The 21787-nt window shown below is 48.7% G+C and overlaps 1 protein-coding gene across 2 annotated transcripts in view; it reads left to right on the forward strand.

Moving 5' to 3' along the window:
• The window catches only part of EXOC6B (exocyst complex component 6B), a gene marked incomplete at both ends in the record, with an annotated part of 314229 nt that overhangs the window by 143249 nt on the left and 149193 nt on the right, over nucleotides 1-21787 (forward strand). For both annotated transcript variants that reach the window (XM_080344137.1, XM_080344138.1), the window contains 2 exons: nucleotides 1468-1644; nucleotides 11826-11894. In XM_080344137.1, coding sequence (XP_080200263.1) covers nucleotides 1468-1644; nucleotides 11826-11894 — 246 coding nt within the window. The remainder of the gene's footprint in view (nucleotides 1-1467; nucleotides 1645-11825; nucleotides 11895-21787) is intronic.

The raw sequence follows: 21787 nt of genomic DNA on the forward strand, positions 1-21787 counted from the left end.
CATGACATTAATACTTTGAAGTGTTTAAAAGGAACTAATTTTGAAGGTTTGCACTCTAGATAGAGCTTTCTGCTTCCTGTGGTTCAGGTAGCAAAAATATATCTATCTATATCTATATCTATATCTACATCTACATCTATCTCTACATCTATATATCTATATCTGTGTCTATCTATATTATCTATATCTATGTCTATTTAACAGGTACCAGTTGTTTTAATTCTCCATTGTTTTCCTGGCACAGTCCACTGACAACCATATCTACAATATGTTTTCTATTCTGGCGTGGGGCAGGGAATGGTCCCCAAGCGCCACCTCGTTTGTCCCCAGGTTTGCTTCACATTGTGCAGGTAGTTGATAGAAATAAGAGTTTATATTAATAACTGAAATATATATATATATTTATATAAACCTCATTATTTTTTTAAAAAAGAAACCCACCATCTAGAAGAACACTTTCAGAAAGACGTCTGGATGATTTCCATGCACCTTTCTCATATATGAAAAGTTTATGGAAGAATGTAGGAGGGATCCTATAAATCTGTGCGTGCATTTCCATATACATTTCAGGTTTTCCGAGCGTTAGTTACACCAGAGCACAAGCCCACGTGCACATCCCTTGGCTTGGCCTTTCCCCCCTTGTTTTGGCCATGATTTGGCAAGAACAGCGTCTGTTCCATCCGCACTCCTTCCCCTTCCCCTTCAATTTGCAGTTCTCGGTCAACTCTCTTAAACAGTTGGGGCTAAACCGTTTTTTCCTGGCAAATATGCTGCTCGGTAACAATGAGGAAACCAAGTGAGCTTTTGCAGCGCAGCACACGCATTGACCTCCGCTGCAAAGCAACCCCGAAGCCCCAGCGATAGATACCAAGAGCGGTTCGTGGGAGCTCCATTGAGTCCATGCGTTTCGCTCCCCAAATCGTGGTGCTTCTGCCAGCGAGCGAATTTGGGTCGAATACCTTTTACAGCTCATTCTGTACATCAGCGACGGACAATTAAGCTCTCCTGGGGTACCACAAAAATGCTTTCAGGAACCTCTGGGGTCCAGATGTGGAATGTTTTGTGCTGACATGGGTTGAAAAGAGGAACAAATCCAACGGTTAAGTACGTCCTTTAATTCAGCCTGTGACAGTCACCACATGGCCTATGGGCTAATATTTCTGCATCTGTGCTGTAAATAGATCAATATGGCAGCGCGATGGGTTTGGCGTTTTGATTTGTGACGAGTCAGAATATTGTTTGTATTGTTGCATAATCCCTGGAATGGTTTTGAAATGAATCTTCTGTTTCTTTGGAATATCTGGGTTAGGAAAAACATACCATTTCTAAGTTCCATTAAGTGCATGTTTTATTTTGCCTCATTTGTCGTATTTCATGACCGATTGCATCTTTTGGCTGAAAAAAACCAAAACAAAACAGATGCGAGGATGCTATCATAAAACGTGCAATCTGCCTTGTGTTTTCTAGGCACAGCAGCAAAGAAACCTGGACAATATTGTATCCCAGCATCCCAGGATAAGCGGGGGAAAGAAGTCCAAGAAAGAAGTCTTCGCAAGCTCAGATCTGGAGGTAAAAAACACTAGCCCCATGTCTGAGCAGGATTCGGGTATCCTGGATGTTGAAGATGAGGATGAGGATGAAGAGGTAACTGTATAATATCAAATCGAGGAGACTGGGCAGTTTGGGGGTGATCAGTTGTGTCTCAAATGGTGTTTGCACCTCGCTCAGTCTCTGGTGTTGCCGTGCAGCGCGTCTTAAAGATGCAGAACAGGCTGTGGAACGTGGGTTGTGTTTCAGGGTTGGCTGATTTCGCATTGTTGTCCCTGTTCTGTTAGCGGCTCAGCAGATACGCACAGTGTTTTCTGAGAACTGAACAACTCATGTCGTTTGTCCTCCTGCTCAAGAGTTGCTCTTCTGTGCTTGCTTGGGAAGGCAGTTTGGCATCTGCCCTTCGTTTAAAAATTGATACGTTCCTGTGTAACGCACAAGATACTTGGCCTTTTCTGTGGGACAGAGACGTACATTGTGCTGAAAAGGATTGCATCGGGACAGAAGCTTTTTAAATGCAATTTTAACTCCTTTTTGTCTCCCTTTCTGCTGTTGCTTCCTCAGACCCACTTTCTGTTCTTTTTGTTAACCACAAAGCATAACCTCCTTCATAGTGCTGGTTCTTCTTTTCTTCCCGCTCTAGAGGGTAGTGATGTAGTGAGACATCTTGGATTTGTGGTGCTTGAATCATAGAAATGCAGGAGTGCCCCATCCCTCTGTGATTCAGGAAAGGCGGCTTGGAGGTACCTACTTGGAGTGTAGGTTATGAGTTGTTGAGTTATTTGACGTATTCTTCATTTACTGCCGTGCAGTCTTGCTTTGGACCTTTTGGCAAGTTCATCTGCCACACTGGATGTTTCTTCTCTTACTTCTGAAGCTGCTCTTAGGTCATACAATCAGAGAATGGTTTGGGTTGAAGGGATCTTCCCAGCTCCCCCAGTGCCCCCCCTGCCATGACAGGGACATCTTCACCAGCTCAGGTTGCTCAGAGCCCCGTCCAGCCTGGCCTGGGATGTCTCCAGGGATGGTTCATCCACCACCTCTCTGGCCAACCTGGGCCAGGCTCTCACCACCCTCAGGGCAACAATTCCCTCCTCATGTCCAGCTGAATCTCCCTCCTTTAGTTTAAAACCATCACCCCTTGTCCTATCACAACAGACCCTACTCAGAAGCCTCTCCCCATCTTTCTTATCAGTCCCTTTTAAGAACGGAAAGGCCCTACTGTAGAGTCTGTCAAGAAATGATATTTTCAGCCATAACCTGTAACTGGATCGGGCAGGATTTGTTGCTCTAAACTTGCCAGCCCATGACCAGCCAGAAGAGGATTAAGAAGAAGTTTCTGAAGTTTAGAATAGTTGTTCCAGTGGTTTTGTGCCCGTGTTCTGCGTTTTCCCCACAGTTCAATCCTCTTCATCTCCGTTGCCCTTCCAGGGGACCGAAATCACAGGGACCACAGCACAGGGTGCGACCCAGCGCCCTCCCAATGCACCCAAACCATCCGGGTGGCACGCTGACTCCTCCATCAACATGGAAATAGAGCAGAAGTTAAACAAAAGGAAAAACGAGTGGGAAGGAGATGGGGTTTTTTTTGAAAACAAACATTGAATTGAATAGATCTATTTCGGTATTTCCCTGTTAAAAATTGAAAATCTGGTCCTTCGGTAGTTCTTGTTCCGTCTCACTCTCAAAATCTCTCACTTGCTGTGGCAATGGGTTCTCGCAAAACGTGGCGGTGCTTGTGGGGTGTGGGGCATTCGAATTAAATTTTGATTAGGCTCGAAAGGTGTAAGGAAAAGCGTAAGGAAAACATTAAGAAGGGGAGGACATAAAGGTGATAATTTGTATAGCGCAGTTGGGAGAGAGCTCTTGAGCTGTTCGGATGGAATTAACTCATCTTGAGGCAGATGGAATCCCGTCTGTGTGTGTGTGTGAAGGCTGGGAGGGAGGGAATGAATGTGCAGGACGTGGAGGGATCGGGGCCAGGGCTGGGGTGTCAGGAAAGGCCGAGGCCGGAGAACCTGGGGCTGGGGTGTCAGGAAAGGCCGAGGCCGGAGAACCTGGGGCTGGGGTGTCAGGAAAGGCCGAGGCCGGAGAACCTGGGGCTGGGATGTCAGGAAAGGCCGGGGCCGGAGAACCTGGGGCTGGGGTGTCAGGAAAGGCCGGGGCCGGAGAACCTGGGGCTGGGGTGTCAGGAAAGGCCGGGGCCGGAGAACCTGGGGCTGGGGTGTCAGGAAAGGCCGAGGCTGGAGGGCCCGGGGCTGGGGTGTCAGGAAAGGCCGGGGCCGGAGGGTCCGGGGCTGGGGTGTCAGGAAAGGCCGGGGCCGGAGGGCCCGGGGCGGTGCGGCGGCCGCTGTCCGTGGTGATGAACCGGGCCTGGCGGGGCAGCAGCCGCAGAGCCCCCGCACGGCTCAGCCCCATGGCGAAGGGCTCTCATCCTCCTGTTCCCTCTGTTTACTTAGGGGGCAAGCGAGAAGGAGAAGGGTTTTGGTTACTGATGAGCTCAGCTCTTCCCCGTGTTCCTGCCTCCAGTGTGTCCTTTTTTTTGAAAAAAAATGATTTATTAGTACAAATGGATCTCTCATTTGGAAAGAGAGCTGTTAAATTTTTGGGTCGCTCGCAGCAAGAAAGGGCTTGAGGTGCTGGAGCGAGTGGAGAGAAGGGAACGGAGCTGGTGAGGGGCTGGAGCACAAGTGTGATGGAGCGGCTGAGGGACCTGGGGGTTCAGCTGGAGAACAGGAGCTGAGGGGAGACCTTCTGATCTCTGAACTGCCTGAAAGGAGCTTGGAGCCAGGGGGGTCGGGCTCTGCTCCCCAGGAACAAGCGCCAGGAGCAGAGGAAACGGCCTCAAGTTGCGCCAGGGGAGGTTGAGGTTGGATCTGGGGAACAATTTCTTCCCCAAAGGGCTGTGGGGCATTGGAACAGGCTGCCCAGGGCAGTGCTGGAGTCACCATCCCTGGAGGGTTGGACAGACGGACATGAGGTCTCAGGACATGGGGTGGAGGTGGCCTTGGCAGTGTTAGGTGAACAGTTGGACTCGATGATCTTGAGGTTCTCTTCCAAGCAAAGTGATTCTATGATTCTATGTTTCTAAATCTGAAGGAGTGTCATGTGTGTATAGTGGGTTGATCCCGGCCAGTGGCTGAGCCCCCACCCACTTGTTTTCTCACCCCCCACCTCCAAGAAGAATTAGGGAGACCATGTGAAGGGCAAAGGCAAGAAAACTTGTGGGTTGATTTAAAGACAATTTAATAAATGAAGGGAAAAAAAGCCCCACCATACAATACAAGGCGATTACTCACCGCCTCCCAGCAGCAGACCGATGCCCAGCCCGTGTCTGAGCAGTGGCTACTTTGGAAAAAAACCACACTTTCCCCCCCAGATTTGTTGCAGAGCCTGACATTACATGATATGGAATATCCATTTGGTCACTTGGGACCAGCTGTCCCATTGTGTCCCCTCCCAGCCTCCTGCCTTCCCCACTCTCCTTACTGGGGGGACAAAGAAACAGAGAAGGTCTTGATGCCGTGTAAATGCTGTTTAGCAATAACTGAAGCGCTGCTGTTGTATCAACACTATCCTGGTCACACATGTAGACCACAGCACTGTTGGTCTACAGCGATGAAAAGGAGCTCCAGCCCAGCCCAAACCAGTACAGTGTGTAAAATGTGAACGGGAGGTTCTTTGGTAAAGGTTCTCTAAAGTTACGGGCCCACTGCAAAGTTGTTTTTCATGGTTGGTGGATTCATTCCTAGCTTTTCATCTTCTGGTGTGACTGTTTCTCCTTATGATTAGCTGGTCAGTCACATGCGCCCACTTGTTGCCCACTGTTCTTCTAAGCCCAGAATACTGCTAATGAACCCTGGAGAAAGAAAAGGTGGCCCCTGGTAGAATAAAGTCAGTAAAGAAGAAAGTAGACAAGTCAAGAAATGGAACTGAAACATCCAAAGGCAGCACTGGTAGCTCTTGCTCTTGACCTGTCGCGGCTAATAAAGCCAACCAGTAACCGCAGGTTCCTATTGAAAAGATGGCCGGTCATGACTGGTTTAATATGGAAAGGGAAGAATGAGGGGCACCTTGCACCCCGTCCCGCTCAGCACTGAGAACAGGGTGGTCTGAGTTATTTCTGATTAAATTTTGCCAGGAGGGCTCCTGGTCCTGGTACATAGGCTGGAAAAAGGGGGGTAAATGTATATTTCTTTTTCTTGTAGGAAATATCTGAGGCCCTTCAGCCGGCTGTGTTATGGAGTTCTCCCTCTAGGCTGGGTGAACTGTTCTGGAGATCCTGTGATGGAGCAATCCCTTCATCCCCACATCCCCACAGCAAAATCGACAGGAAAAGCTTTGAAAGGGAAGGAGGAACAGAAGGGTTTTGCTTATGGTGTTGCCTGTATTCTAGTGTGGGTCATTCTCTCCTTGGAGCAGCATAAGAGGGCTCTGCGGGCCGCATGCAAGAGGACAAATATGAGATGTGGTTCTCCGCTCCATTAACCTTCTCCGGTTTGGAGACATTATGGTCCAGACCTGTCCCACTTAAGTGCAGATGCCTCACCGAGGTGGAAGCTCCCATTCTAATCACAGTAAGGGAAGGGGCCCAGCTGTAGAGTGAACTGGGAGAAGGCTCAAATCCAGTTTTTATGAATGTCAGGTTGCACAAGGAGAATTTGCATTTCACAGTGAGTAGCTCCACAGTCTGTTGAGTTTGCGCCAGCTGTTCCCTTTGTAGTAAAAAGCATCCAGCAAACTACAAAGCTCACCCAGATTCTTCTCATTTTCAGTGACTTTTCTGCTGTGATCCCGTTGAATGCAGCGGGACAAGCTCGCCTGCGTCGTGCCTCGTTTCTTCTTGTCCCTCAAAAGGACGGGTCAGGTGGCTGTGAAGTGGTTGGGTCCAACTGGACTCCCTGGTGCTCCTTTGTGGGAGAAGGGGAAGTTTTAGGGAGGGACATCCCACTTCAGAATAACAGCCACTTAACTGTCTTTGAAGAATAAATCACCACATTCCAGACAGTTTTGTACTTGGAGAAGGAGTTTGGCACTCGGGACGTGAGCAGGTGTGAGGTGTAGCCAAAATTCGTCATGCTGCTGGCGTTCCTGGCTGCAGGAATGAGTTGTAATTCTCTGCGTGAATGTAATAGATTTCTTACCAAGTTTTGGGAGTTAGAGCAGGGACCCCAGAGAATTCTCTTGACTTTCCCTGATAAATGGCTTTGTTGGATGCCATCAGATTCCACCTTTTTTTTGCTTCCACTAGTAATTATGCAAGAAAGATCTTGGACACGGAGAAAACCCCTCTGTTTCCAGACAAAGCTGTCTGCCTGTTGTCTCTAACACGAGCCAAAGGGAGATCAGTTTGTCTGCAGGACTGTCTGGCCACTTCCAGTATTACAATATCTTGAGCATCTTCTTGACCATAGAGATACATTCAATTTTTCCCCTGAGGTTAAGCCGTGGGACACGCTGGGGCAGTCAGGGGACACTGAGACCACACAAGATGTAGCAAATCTACAGCAGGGTTTGTTTTGTACTTCGGTGGACAGTTGGACTCTATGATCTTGAGGGTCTCTTCAACCAAAATGATTCTGTAGTTCATTCCGTATGGGATAAAGTGCTTCTGGGCTGCTCGTACCCGAAGAGATTAGATGTGAGCTGTTGAATCATAGAATAGTTTGGGTTGGAGGGACCTTCCCAGCGCCCCAGTCCCCCCCTGCCATGACAGGGACATCTTCACCAGCTCAGGTTGCTCAGAGCCCCGTCCAGCCTGGCCTGGGATGTCTCCAGGGATGGTTCATCCACCACCTCTCTGGCCAACCTGGGCCAGGCTCTCACCGCTGTCATATTAAAAAATTTCTGCCTTTTATCTCATGTAAATCTCCCCTCTTTCAGTTTAAAGCCATCACCTCTTGTCCTGTCACTGCAGGCCCTTGTGTCCAGCTGTGGCCCCTCAGTTCCAGCAGGACAGGGAACTGCTGGAGAGAGTCCAGCGCAGCCACCAAGATGCTGAAGGGAGTGGAGCATCTCCCGTGTGAGGAAAGGCTGAGGGAGCTGGGGCTCTGGAGCTGGACAAGAGGACACTGAGGGGGGACTCATTCCTGGGGATCAATATGGAAAGGGGCAGTGTCAGGAGGATGGAGCCAGGCTCTGCTGGTGACAACCAGTGACAGGACAAGGGACAGTGGGTGCAAACTGGAACACAGGAGGTTCCACTTAAATATGAGAAGAAACTTGTTGGGGGTGAGGGTGTCAGAGCCTGGAACAGGCTGCCCAGGGAGGTTGTGGAGTCTCCTTCTGTGCAGACATTCCAACCCGCCTGGACACCTTCCTGTGTAACCTCATCTGGGTGTTCCTGCTCCATGGGGGGATTGCACTGGATGAGCTTTCCAGGGCCCTTCAACCCCTGACACTCCGGAATTCCAGAAATTCTTCCAAAATAAATCATTTATTTCCAAGGTACAACGTAGAGAAGCTTGAGCTGGTTCCTCCTGAAGAGCCATCCTCAGCAGAAGGAAAAGCTTGGATGCTTTGTGCAGTGTCACACGAAGGGACCCACTGCTCAGTGTCCCCCATTGGGCTTGAGCCTCTGTGGGTGCAGCGTTGTGTGTGTTCACGTTCCTCTGCACCAGCTCATCACGTACATCAATCAATGGACCCACTGGATGGTTCATAAACCACCTCTCCTGTATTCCCAGCGGTTGAACCTGGAGGGTTTTTTCCCCTCGCTGTAAGAAGGACGAGTGTCCCTGTGCTTGTGTCACGTCTTTACATCAAATCTAACCAGGATCAAGAAACTCAGGCCATTGTATCGCAAATTAGCTAAAGCCAGATCAGAGCATCTAACTTAACCCTGGGCCAGCCTTGTGTCGGTGGCAGCTACAGCCGAACATTCCCATTGTCAGCTTGGCTTCCGTGGGTTAAATTTCCTACAGTCAGTGTTTAACCCGACTGGAAATGTTCTTGCGAGAAGAGAGGGTTTGGTATTTTACAGACACTGGCAGGTCGGCTCCTGCTCCCAGCACCGGGGTCGTCGGTGAGGGTTTGGGATCCAGGGCTGGGAAGCTGGTGTTTTGCGGACTGGGAAAATTTGGGACAAGATGAAGAAATTCTTTGTTCTGCAAATCAAAAGGAAAAACTAAAGAGATTAGGCAGAAGGGACATGTCAGGGGAGCAATCCGTCCCGCTCTTGGGGCGGCTCTAGTTCTCCTTTCATTGCCGAGTGTCAAAAATCAAAAGATTTATTTGTTTTTTGAAGGCTGGCGGTTCAGCTTGGGCTGAGAACACCAAGTCACTGCTGAAGGGGATGTGCTAAGCCTGAGCTCTTAGATACGTCTATAGATCAGATGAATATCTAAATATTAGACACGTCTAAATTATGCAACATGTTAAACCAACCGCAGAGATCATTTCATATATTCTGTCTATTCAGAGGCCGATATTGGTCAGTCTGGAATGATTTCAGACGATAGGTTTATTATTTCTTCTGCTGTAGGGCTACAGCTGTACGTGGAAGAAGCGATTTATCCTTTTTGTTAAAATACACCGTAGGTTTATACCCTACATAAAATCCCAGCGCAGGTTCCTATCACTTTGCTTGATAGCAAAAAGCTTTGTGGCCGCCCAAGTCTGGTGCTTCGGTATCTGAGCGTTCTACCTAGATGAGCGATTTTAAAACTGTTCATGTCCCAGGGATGTTAACTCTGCAGAACAGCCCAGCATATTTTTTGTGAGCGTGTGTGTGGGCTTAAAAGCTTTTACAGAAGATCAGAGACTGTGAAAATGTTGCAGTCTGCTTTGAAAGAATCTCTCTGGGGGAGTCAGCTCCGTTCTTTGGCTCTATCCTGATTTCACAAATCTTTATCAGGATATATTCCTCCGTGGACTATTTTCAAGTAGCGCCCCGAATCCGAGAGGAGCAAAACCCTTTGATCCTGGGTTCAGATCTGCAGGAAAACATGGGCTGCTTTGATGCTGATGGGGAGGGATGACAGATTCCTCCTCCCTTAGAAGGACGCGGGGCGGGCTGGGGTCTGTGCGGTCCGGATTCCCCGCGCCGTGGTGGTGGCCGCAGGACGGTTGGGTCGAGCGAGTGCTGATATTTCCCCGTCTGCTTGAGTGATCTCCAGCAGTTTTGCAATCGGGGATTTCTGAGCCAAAAGCGTTTCTACTGTTTTACCAACTGGAGACCAATTACGCTGAACGCTGCAGGAATACAGCGAGGCAAAAGCCGTACCCACAAACTAGGTGAAATCTCGGTTTGGGAGCTATTTAGGGAGCGTTAGGAGGCCCAGGAGACTGCAAATGGAAAATAAATATCCAGGGAGACACGATAAAATTGACGTTAACACAATAAAACCGCTGCCTAGTGTTTGCAATTGTCAAATACAGTCTAATAAAAGGCGGGAGGTGTTGGTGAGCCGCATGGCACATCCGCTGCCCTCAGCTCGGTGTGACCCTTGTGTGGGGGTGTCGATGTGGAAAGGGTCTCACAGGTGATGCCAGCCCTGTCCCGAATCCGTCCTCCTCCCTCCCGAGCCAAATTCCCTGTCAGAGCGGCTCAGATGGCATTTAGGTGCTTGGTGTAGGGGGTGGAAGGAAAGCCCAGTGAGATCGATGAGCAGGATCGTGCCGTACCCCAATAAAACTCTTTATTCTCGTGTTCCCTGCACCACCAGGTTGGGACGGTCACGGTTTTGGGGGTCTGGGAGCGATGCTGGATGTGCAGATGGGATGTTCCCTCGCTGTGCGTTGCTGCTCTGAGTGTGATGGAGCGGCTGAGGGACCTGGGAGGTTCAGCTGGAGAACAGGAGCTGAGGGGAGACCTTCTGATCTCTGACCTGCCTGAAAGGAGCTTGGAGCCAGGGGGGTCGGGCTCTGCTCCCCAGGAACAAGCGCCAGGAGCAGAGGAAACGGCCTCAAGTTGCCCAGGGGAGGTTGAGGTTGGATGTGGGAACAATTTCTTCCCCAAAGGGCTGTGGGGCATTGAACAGGCTGCCCAGGGCAGTGCTGGAGTCACCATCCCTGGAGGGTTGGACAGATGGACATGAGGTTCTCAGGACATGGGGCAGGGACAGGGGTGAGTTATGGTTGGACTCGATGAGACCTCAAGGGTCTTTTCCAACCAAAATGATTCGATGGCTCTATCTCTGTAGCTTCTTTCACTGTTTCAGCTCTAACCAAGAGCCTCCGGAGCGTGAGGTTTTAGTTTCTTTAGGTGGAGGACGTTCCTTAACAGCTCCAGTTCCACGTTATACAGAGGCTGTTTAACAAGATCCCCTGTTTTCCCGTTCCAGCCCAGCACCTCTGCACTCCCCTGCTTGAGGCTGTTGCTTCAGACGAGGACGACCACCGGCCCCAGGCGCTTTGGGCAGCGCTGGCTGAGCCTTGTGTACCCTCATCCAACTAGAAACTTCTTTCTCCTTCATCCTGCCTCCTCTTTAGCAGAAATGCCTCCTAAGCATAATTAAAAATTTATAAAATAAACATGTATCCCAGGCCTGTCCATTGGTCCCTTTCATCTTTCTCCCCTTTTTTCCACCACATGTCAACACAACACTCCCCTCCTCTCTGGATTTTGGGGGAGAAGGAGAGTTGCTTTAGCTTTATGCCTTGGCCAACACGCTTAATGCTGTGTTGGCTCGAACATATCCAAAGGACACAAGCTTCTTGTATGCAAATTTCTCCTCTGATCTTTCCTTTCACCCTCCCTGTGTCCCACCCTTCCAAAATGAGCTTCCTTGTCCCTCTGCAAGCCTCACGATGTTGTTGAAAGGTGGTGGAGCCTGGGTGGCGTGTGTGTGCTTTAGGGAAAGAATAAGAAATGGAATAGAATTTGTGCTTTTAAAGAAATTGAACTGGAAATCTAGAGAATAAGTTGGTTCTTTTTGTTCTTGCCCTGTTGCATAAGGACCCGAATGGCTTGTGCCAGGGTGCCTGGACTTGTATTAAGGCCCATATTCAAAATGAAATCTCTGCTGAGCCGGCTAACGGAGGGTCACGTTATGCAATGTGATTTCCTAGGGGAGCCTAAATGCAGCGAGAGAGCAATGTTAAATGATTTTTTCCTACTTTCAGAAACTTAAAATCATTTAAATATAGTCAGACATAGGTGGATACCAGTAATCACCCTGATTTTACATACCTCAAATCTTGGTGTTGCTCTCTGTCAGACTTGCACTTCTATATGTTACATATTAGAGCTGTACTTACCTATATGTGATATATTAGAGTTGCACTTACCTGTACGTGTTCTGCACATTTCACACTCATCTCCTGGTGTATTTTAGGTGCCGGGGGCCCAGGACCTGGTGGATTTCTCACCCGTGTACCGATGCCTGCACATATACTCTGTCCTGGTAAGTAACTCTGTGCTGCCTCGCCATGGATGGATTTGGGTAAAAACCACACACTTCCTTCATACAGGCCACAAAAATACAAAGGAATATCTTCTCCAACCGTTGCAGACCCTGGGTTTGTAATATATGTGTTTTTTGGTCATGTAGTTTGCCTCCGAGAATTCTTCTTTGAGCAGAGTAGCTTCACTCATCAGTGCAAATGGAGGAGTTATGGGGCGAAGTTGGTTTTGAACGTATTGTTTGCTGTGCTTAGGAGAGCTTCACTGCTCTTCAGACACGGTTTGACAGGAGCAGGTTTGCTGCCTTCCCACCAAATCCCCCATTTGACTGCGATTTCCCCATAGTTGTGCTTTCCGGCCAGACTGAATCTGCTCTGTGCCGGCGTGTTACGTGTTAGTGTGAACTGCGTCGTGTTCTCGAGAGCTTGTCAAGAGCGCTCCCGCCTCTGCTGGCCGAGCTGCCTTTTCTCTGCCCGCTATGAATACATAAATAATTGATTTTTTTAACTTATTTATTTATAAGGAGAGCAGGTAAGATGCCTTTCGTAGCTTACCCTTCAACTTGTAACTTCTCCGCTGCCTTCAGCAGCCTATGAGCCTGCTATCTGCGCACCCGTGTTGTTCGCTCCGTCCTTTAGGGCCCTTTGCACAGAGGCCGCTTCTCTCCACGCTTGAGCAATTGGAAGCCCCGGCAACACATGAAAGGAGAAATTCCTTCCCAGCTTTCCTCCCTTTCCACAGCCTTGGGAGAGAATTGGTTTTGAGGCGCTTCTAGAGCCAGTTTTCTCCAGCGATACGTACGAATGGATTTGCCCAAGAATTGTCATAAAAGACACTTATATAAAACTCTTTCTGTGCCCTCAGCTGTTAATAATTATGTAATTTGGCTACCTTGCCTTGATGTTGTATTGGAATGAAGAAGTTAACCTACCCAAAACGCGTTACTCTGTTGATCTTGGACTCAAACCTCCCCCTGAAAGCCGGCGCTGGGAGCTGGAGGTTGCGACTGGGCCGAGCTGCTTTCAAAGTGTCGCTTTATTTGGGGAAACTTCAGGCAAGAATATGTACAATGCAAACAGAATTAGGAGCCCTGTTTGTGTAGATTACACGCATTTAACGCAAATGTGTTTATTTATTTGCGCATTTATCCGTAAAGCTATTAGGAAAAGGATGAAGAGCTTTTGCCAGTGGATAGAAGAGTTTTGCACGTCTAGAATGGTCTTGTTTCTACATTGAGGCTTTGTTGTTGTCTTGTTGCTTTGCTTTTTAACCTGAAATACAGCAGTTTGTCCTCTCAGGGAGGGAAATGCTGCTTCTGGAAGTTTCCTGGCCACGGATCTGGGTGGGAATAGCGCGGTGGTGACATTAAACCTGGTTTTGTGCCAGTGGCTTAGTGTCTTCTGTCCCCATCCTGAGCTGAGATATTCAATGCTTTTCCCCCTGCTCCTTCTCCATTTCAACCAAAAGCCCTCATAATGTGAAAAAACATACAGCGGAGCTCTATAGAAGGTGTGTTGGCCGTACAAAAGCGAGAGGAAAAGGTAACAAACCACAGCAAAAGCTCCTGAAAAGAAAACTGCCCTCTTTGTGACCTGTGGTTGAATCCTGCCCCGGCTTTCCAGGCCCAACGTGGCTTGAACAATGTCAGAGATCCAACACGCACGGAGGGAAACGGCCACATCAGTGTCAGACGGAAGGATCATAATGTAATAGTTACCCAAAAATCCTAATATTTGTCATTTACAATAGCGTTATCTAAACGCTTGGCCTGCAGTTAAAAAGGCCCACGTTGAATAAACATTGAGATATTTATTATTTTTAGTGAAATCGACCTTCCAGTCACCTCGGTTTTATGGCTGCGCTGCTTATAAATTCCCAAAGGATTATTTGAAAAATCCTACTCATATCTGCCAGCCTTATCAGCAGGGCAGGAGTTCACATATTGTAACGGGAGGTCAGGCCGCGGTCATGGTCTTACGGAGGGGGCCAGGCACCTGTAAATCCTTCCTTCAGCAACCAAGGCGAAGTACAATATCAAACAGGCAGCGCGACTTTTCCAGGAAACGCTGAACTTTCTCAGGAAGGGCAGAGGAGGGAGAAAGAAAGTGAAGGAAGGTCAAGCGGGGGTTAATTGAGACTTGGACCTTGGCGCGGTGGCGGCTCCGGGGAGGACAGGGCCGTGGTGGGGATGCTTTATGGGACTATTCATGGGGCGATGGCTTTTCTTGTGAGAAACGAGGGCGTCTCGAGGGAGAAATGGGCGTAGGGGAGGCTTTGAGTATCTGCAGATACCCAACAAAACATCACGGGAGCGGGTTGGCGCGTTACGCGCCGGGTCGTGCGCACGGCCACCCGTCTTTGCTCGGATAACGCTTTGCTTTCACGTTATGGGTTTATGTCTCCAAACGGTGCCTACAAGTCCATACCCTGCTTGTGGTTTCTGCTTGTGGCAAAATATACTCAGAATTGAGTGAAAAAAGGGCTTTTCACTCGGCAGGTTTAGTTTCAAGTTGGTACAAATCGATAACCTCTGAACAACCTCAGTGGGACTCCTGGTTATATTAGACAAACGCGGGCTGTCCTTTTCCTAGAAAATAACAAAAAGGACAGGCTGGAACCATGATATGGGGGTTCTTTGGGTGCCTGGAGCATCATATAAAAAGATTAAGAGGGAGAACCGGCAGCAGAACCAGGACACACGAGCCCCGGGGCCTGTCCCGCTCTCCTTGGTCAGCTGGCCAAAGCCCGTGTCTAGTTTTAGCTGATCGCAAACGCTAAACCCAGCTTAGTTTCAGTTCAGCAGCGCTGTGCTATTTAAGGACATTCATCTGCAGCACGGTTAGGCTGTTGGCATCAGGCGGAACTTTTCCTAGCACAGAAGTTTGTTGAAAATGGTAATATTATTATGTAAAGAAGAAACAAGAATATCGCCGCGAAGCGATTTTGCCATTGACGTTTGTATCTTTTATGTTGCCTTGGACCAAAGTCTATGTAACGCTGCCGTCGCTTTGATGGGTATCCAAAACAAATTAGGAAAGGTGAGGTGTGGACCAGATGGTTTATCTGCCGGAGCATCTCAACAGCTGTTGGGTGCCTTGTATTTCAAGGCCAAGACATGGAATTGCTTTGCTTTACACAACATAAAATGAAAAGCGCTTCTTGTTTCATGTTTCCCGTAAGCTGTGGCCGGGCAGAAAGCAAAGAGTGAATGAAGGGCAGAAAGGAATTAAACAAAAGCTTTTTAAAAGCCAAAAAAGGTCAAGAGTGTTTTGCACACAGGGCGCTCACAATAAGTTGTCGGTGATTTAAGTTGCTTAAGCTCCTGCTTCAACCAGTGCCTGTTAGCGCTCATTTAGGCTTTGCCTTAGCTAGGTGGGGTTTTTTTTTTAGCTTTATGCTAATTGGTAACCAATTACTTTGAGGTTGTTAACATGTTGGTGGAGACACTGGTATCGACACTCCCAGCTCTTTGATGCGAGCTACAAAGGGGTCGTTTTAGGGTAAAGAACAAGTGTCCAAAACAGGAAAAGAAAAAAGAGCAGATTCTGATGTAAATACAGACTTAAAACTGGAGCTGGCTCCTGGCTGGGGAGTGTTTCTGGAGAATCCCAGAGCTGGATCATTTAGATAAATAGCAGTTGACAGGTATTTACTATAAATTCGTTGTATCTCGCCACTGACGTTTTTATCTGCTGTATTGCTTCTTACTCAGAGCCTCTCTAACCCGAAAGCTGCTTTGATGCACGGAGTCCATTAGGAAAGGTAAAAAAATGTGAAACAAATATTAAATAAACCACTGTGCTAAAAATAATAAATAGAAATGCCTTTAAGTTCCTATATTAAAATACAGGCATTCTGCATAGACTTTATCCACCCATCCTTGCCTGTTTTAGTGACGAATACACTGTTTCACATCTCTCAGCTGCGCAAAGCTCAGCCTTGGGAGGAGAAACTGGGGTTTAGTTTCGCTTATGGCTAAAATGGCTCCGTTTTGATGATTGGGGACCCTTTAGATCAGGGACTCAAGATGAACTGTTGGACCGAGGATGGAAAACACTGGCTTCACATCTCCAGGCCGAGCAGGTTCCATCCGAAGTGGGAGATGCCGCAAATCCGGTGGCGGATCGTTCACCTCCTCATTAAATAATTACAATGCTCTATTCCTGTTAGAAGTGTGCTGGCATCGTGCTGCCTGCGTTGATCCTCCCGTTTCTGCCTTTGTGGGCTAATAAATGGGCAGCTGGGTGCCCGTGGTGGCCGCGACGTCCCTGCCCCGTCCCCACCTCTCCGGGGGGGGCTCCAGCGTCCCCACCAAAACGTTTGTTCTTTGGTAAACGGGGGCAAAACAATTGAAGTTGTTCTTTCAAGGGATGAGAAAAGCCTCTTATAGGAACCACAATTCAAATAATAAGAGCTACCCAACCCTCTCTTTCATATGAGAAGGGCTCTTTTTTCTCTTTGTAACGCTCGTTGTTTCTTTTATTTGATACTGAAACATGAACCGTACCATGGAAAGTCTGTGGTTTACTCCTAGTTTTTGAGATCGGGGTCATAAAGTTTTCCCTCGGTGTCCTTGGGAACTTGAAAACTCTTCTTTTCTTTAGGGGGGGTGGTGCTGGAACAGTGGAAAATGTTCCTTCTCGAAGCCTCTGGTAACTCCTTGTTCATCTCCGCCACTCTGCAGATTGTCCCATCGCCGTGTCCCTGGCATATCTCAGCGTCTGCTGACTTGGCTGACCCGCTGGTGCCTGGTGGGGTTAGATAGCTATAAACACAGCCCTGAGATCATAGGGAAAGGCTGAGGGTGAGACACTTTGTGCACCGCATTGATAAGGACACAGGAAAAGCCATTAGAGGGAACTGGTGTCAGTGACCTGTGATAACCATTCTGTACTACGTGCTAATGGACCCTGGGTAGTGTGTCTGTCTGTCGTGGCAATAGATTTAACTTTTGTAATTGTCATATTGCTCTTTTAACCCCGTGACCTTATTACCCAGGAGAAAACCACTTGGCTTCGATCAAAGAAGCAGCAAAGAAATCAGTGTTCATTCTAAGCTGGCTAGATATGATCACAGGCAGCCTTGATTCTTAAAATATTCAGCTTGGAAAACAGACATGTTAAGGGGGGGAGGAAAAAAAAGAGAAAAGGGAGGTTTACCACAATAGCCCGGATGCAGACTTCTTGTCAGCCAAGGCTGGGAACTGCAGCCCTGCTTTCCCAGGGCTTTGCAAGGCTCTGCTCCGTCACTTACTCACTGCAAATACACTGATATTGGACATTTAGTGCTGATTTCATTCCGATTCACCCAGTCCCGCTCCACTCTCAGTGGCCACAAGAAGAGACCGACTCTGTCAGTCCTGCCCGTGGAAAATGTACCGTTTCCTTGAAAATAAGACAGGGTCTTATATTAAGTTTTACTCCAAAACGTATTACTTTTTTACATATATAGCTGTCTGGACACTATTTAAATTGACTTTTAAAATGAGCTGTAACTAGGGCTTATTGTTGGAGTAGGGCTTATACTTGGAGCATCCTGAAAAATCATGATAGGGCTTATTTTGGGGGCAGGTCTTATTTTCGGAGAAACGAGGTATTGCATATGTTCAGTATATCATTGAGGGTGGATAGGACCTCAGGAGGTCTCTACTCCAACCTCCTGCCCAAAGCAGGGGCAGCTCTGAGGATACTCAGGGCTTGATCCGCTCTGGTCTTGAAAACCTCCAGGGACCTGGAGCACAGGGCTGAGGGCCCTGGGGGGTTCAGCTGGAGAACAGGAGCTGAGGGGAGACCTTCTGATCTCTGAACTGCCTGAAAGGAGCTTGGAGCCAGGGAGGTCGGGCTCTGCTCCCCAGGAACAAGCGCCAGGAGCAGAGGAAACGGCCTCAAGTTGCGCCAGGGGAGGTTGAGGTTGGATGTGGGAACAATTTCTTCCCCAAAGGGCTGTGGGGCATTGGAACAGGCTGCCCAGGGCAGTGCTGGAGTCACCATCCCTGGAGGGCTGGACAGACGGACATGAGATTCTCAGGACATGGGGCAGGGACAGGGCTGGAGGAATGGTTGGACTCGATGATCCAGAGGTTCTCTTCCAATCAAAATGATTCTGTGATTCTATGACCAAGACAGCAAAACCTGTCAGGGCGCCATTCTGCTCCATGACTTCCTTGTAGCTACTGAAGGTGACAAAGGTGCTGCAGGGAGTGGAGCATCTCCCGTATGAGGAAAGGCTGAGGGAGCTGGGGCTCTGGAGCTGGACAAGAGGACACTGAGGGGGGACTCATTCCTGGGGATCAATATGGAAAGGGGGAGTGTCAGGAGGATGGAGCCAGGCTCTGCTGGTGACAACCAGTGACAGGACAAGGGGCAATAGGTTCAAACTGGAACACAGGAGGTTCCACTTAAAGAGGAGAAGAAACTTGTTGGGGTGAGGGTGTCAGAGCCTGGCCCAGGCTGCCCAGGGGGTTGTGGAGTCTCCTTCTGTGCAGACATTCCAACCCGCCTGGACACCTTCCTGTGTAACCTCATCTGGGTGTTCCTGCTCCATGGGGGATTGCACTGGATGAGCTTTCCAGGGCCCTTCCAACCTGTGACACCCTGGGATTCTGTGAAGGTGGCCGTTACATCCCCCAAAACAGCGACTCCTCCAGACCGAACAAGCTCCATTAACCCTCTGCAAGCGCTGCAGCCCCAGCCATCTTGGTGACCTCCACCCTCTGCTTTATCCTTGCCTTTCCTGTGTTTGAGAGGCCCCAAACTGATGCGGTATATAGATACATCCCTACCGAGAGCTGCGTAGAGGGGTAGGGTTGCTCCCCTCCAGCTCCTGGCTCGGCTCCTGCCGGCGCAGCCCGGGAGGCTGTTGGCTGCCTCGCTGCCAGGGCGGGCGGCTGGCCCCTGTTCCGCTGCTGCCTGCCAAGGCTCTTGGTCCTCGTCCACAGAGCTGCTCCCCAGGCAGCCGCTCCTCGCTCTGTGCTGTTGTACGAGGTTCTTCCTTCCCAGGTGCAGGACTTGGCGTTTCTCCCTGTTTTTGTTGAGTTCCTGTCACCCCGTTCCTCCAGCGTGTTGAGACCCTCTGGGTGGTGGCCCTGCTCTTGAGTGCGTTGATCAGCAGTGTTGGGTTAATGGTTGGGCTCAATGACCTTAAAGGTCTTTTCCAACCATGACAATTCTGTGATTCTATGACTTTCCCCCTCAGTTTGCTGTCATCTGCAAAGTGCACGAGACTCTGCTCTGTTTCCTCTTCCAAGTCATTGATAAAGAGGCATTTAAAAGACGTTTAGACAAGGTTTAGTGCTAGAGTTGGGTTAGGTTATGGTTGGGCTCGATGATCCTGAGAGTCTCTTCCAACTGAAATGATTCTATGATTCTATGATTTATGATTTTATGATTCTATGGTTCTGTGATTCTATGGTTCTATAATTCTATGGTTGTATGATTCTATGGTTCTATAATTCTATGGTTCTATGATTCTATGAGTCTATAATTCTATGGTTCTATGAGTCTATGATTCTGTGTTAAGCAGGACAGGTCAAGACCCCATTGTGGTTCCCCACTTGTTACCAGCTCCCATGTAGGGCACGACTCGTTAATCACGACCCTCTGAACTTGACCACCCCACTAATTATTTACCCATCCAACCAATCATTCATCCAGGCTGTGGTGTCTAAATTTAGGTACAGGAATATTGTGGAAGAGCACGTCAAAAGCTTTGCTAAAGCCCCATATCCGTAAATCCTGTCATGCTAACGTAGAAAGCAATTGGATCCTTGGCATAACTTCTTGTTTAGTTCATGCTGGTTGTCCCCAGTCCCCTTCTCCTCCATATTCCTGGACATATGTCCCTGGAGGACTCAGCTCATGACGTCCCCCTTAGATCTTTTCAGCCTTTATCGCAGCTTTTACCTTTTTCCACTTCTTGGAAGCAAACTTTAGTGACATTTTAACTTTGGTTCTCGGGAGCTTTAAGACCGGGACTGATTTTGTCATGAGATGTTCACTTTGAGTGGTGCGGAATACGGGTCAGCTGAAGGACACCACCACCACCCTTTGTGTTGTTGAAGTATGGGAAGGTTCTTTCAAAGCTTTGCTCCGTTTCCGGGCATTGGGGCTCAGAAGGGTCCCGGGAATGTTTGGAAAATGCCTCAGCTACCTCGAAAAACTTTGTGGTGGTGTCCAGAAGTGGTGGTATCTGAAAAACAACAAGCGATAGAGGCGGAAGTGCTCTGATTTGTAAAGAATTTCCCTGAAGGCCATTGAATTTTCGGAGGTAAAACCGGGTTTAACAGAAAGGGAGATCTCTCACAAGCATCCTCACTCTTTTCTCATCCTCTGGCTGTAGACTCAGAATAACTGAGGCTGGACCTTGGTCCAACCCTTCACGTGGGGCTAAATTTGAAGTCATATCAGGGATCTCAGAGCCACGTCCAGTTGGGTTTTGAAGATCTCCAGGGCTGGAGACTGCCCAGCCGCTCCTTTTCACCCTTTACCACCTTCACTATACACCTTTTTTCCTCTAAAATCAATTTGAAGTTATCCTGTTGCATTCTTGGGTTGCCTCTCCTCGTGCTGTGCATTTCCAGGTCACACCACTCCACTGGGCTAAATATTCAATGTTTAAGACTCATTTTTGCTCCTAAAAAGCAAACAAACAGCACTTCAGGTGCCAGCTCATGGTGACGTGTGATGGATATTGCAGCGTAACACCAGACCCAGGTCTGACGCTGCTCAATCAGATGCAGTTTCTTTTGATTATCCCCAAAACCGGAGACCCAGAAGCGCCTCTTGAGAAGTGAAGAGTCTTGCCTGAAACCACTGAAAAGGCAAAAGTAATAAGATGTACATGCTGCGGATATACTGGCCCTGTAATTGTAAAGATAATTGTGCTGTTAATTATATTAATCACCCCAGGCTTCAAACTGGGTCTCAGTGGAGTATGTGTGAGGTGCAGGTTCTCTAAGACTGCTGGAAAAAGAGACATTGAGAAGATCCCTCTGCATGATCTATTTGTGTTAGTGATTTTATGCGTAAATTAACCCGGAGGGAATAATCATGTGCTGACCAGAAACCTCGTATTATTGCTATTTTTCTTAAAGAAGGCCGCGTGTTTGCGGGGGAGGAGAGGGCTGTAAAATAAGAACTCACCACCATATTTTATGCATCTCTGAAAAACGGCTTGCTGCACAGCTGCCGCTGCTGTTTTCCTGCTTATGTATATTGTTTCTCATCTTAAAGGCCTATATGCCGAGGATCTGGGAAATGATTGCCATCCTGTTTGCAATAAACCCCTTTATTTTTTGTGAAGGGTCTCGAGCAGCCTGGACATTAATCCTCAACCTGTTTACAAATATTTGCGCAGGAAGAGAGCGAGCGGCGCTCGGGCCGGGCTGGTGACGCAGATGCCCCCCCTGAGTTCAGCCCTTTGTTCGGGAACATGTGGGAACGGGGCAGTTTCTGTACAACGAGCAAACCCCGTTGTGTCTCGGGAGCCGCTCGCGTTGGGGTGACGGGGCGCACGCAGAACCGCCAGCCCTGCACCCAAAGGAACAGTCACAGACGTGGCTTCAGCTCGTATTGGGTTGTGTTTTGTGACAGGTGATGGCAAAGCTCCCATTGGTGGTTGGTGATTGCCGTATACAAAAAGCAGGGATATGTGCAATGTGTTCGGAAGGCAAGCGTTGCCCTCGGAGAGGTTTTCCTTGGCTCTGCGCTCCAGCATCTCTCAGAATGAGACGTTTGGCTCCTCAGTGTCGAGGGTTTAGATTGCGGGGTGACAATCAAACCCTGGCAGATGTATTGTTAACCCCCTCTCCCCACCCCCACTTCCCCCTTTTTGCCCCTCCCTCTCCCCACTTCCCACTCAGGACAGGGGATCGGGAGGGAAAGAAGGACAGAGAGA

Source organism: Nesoenas mayeri (assembly GCF_963082525.1).
Source record: "Nesoenas mayeri genome assembly, chromosome: 4".
Taxonomy (NCBI): Eukaryota; Metazoa; Chordata; class Aves; order Columbiformes; family Columbidae; genus Nesoenas; species Nesoenas mayeri.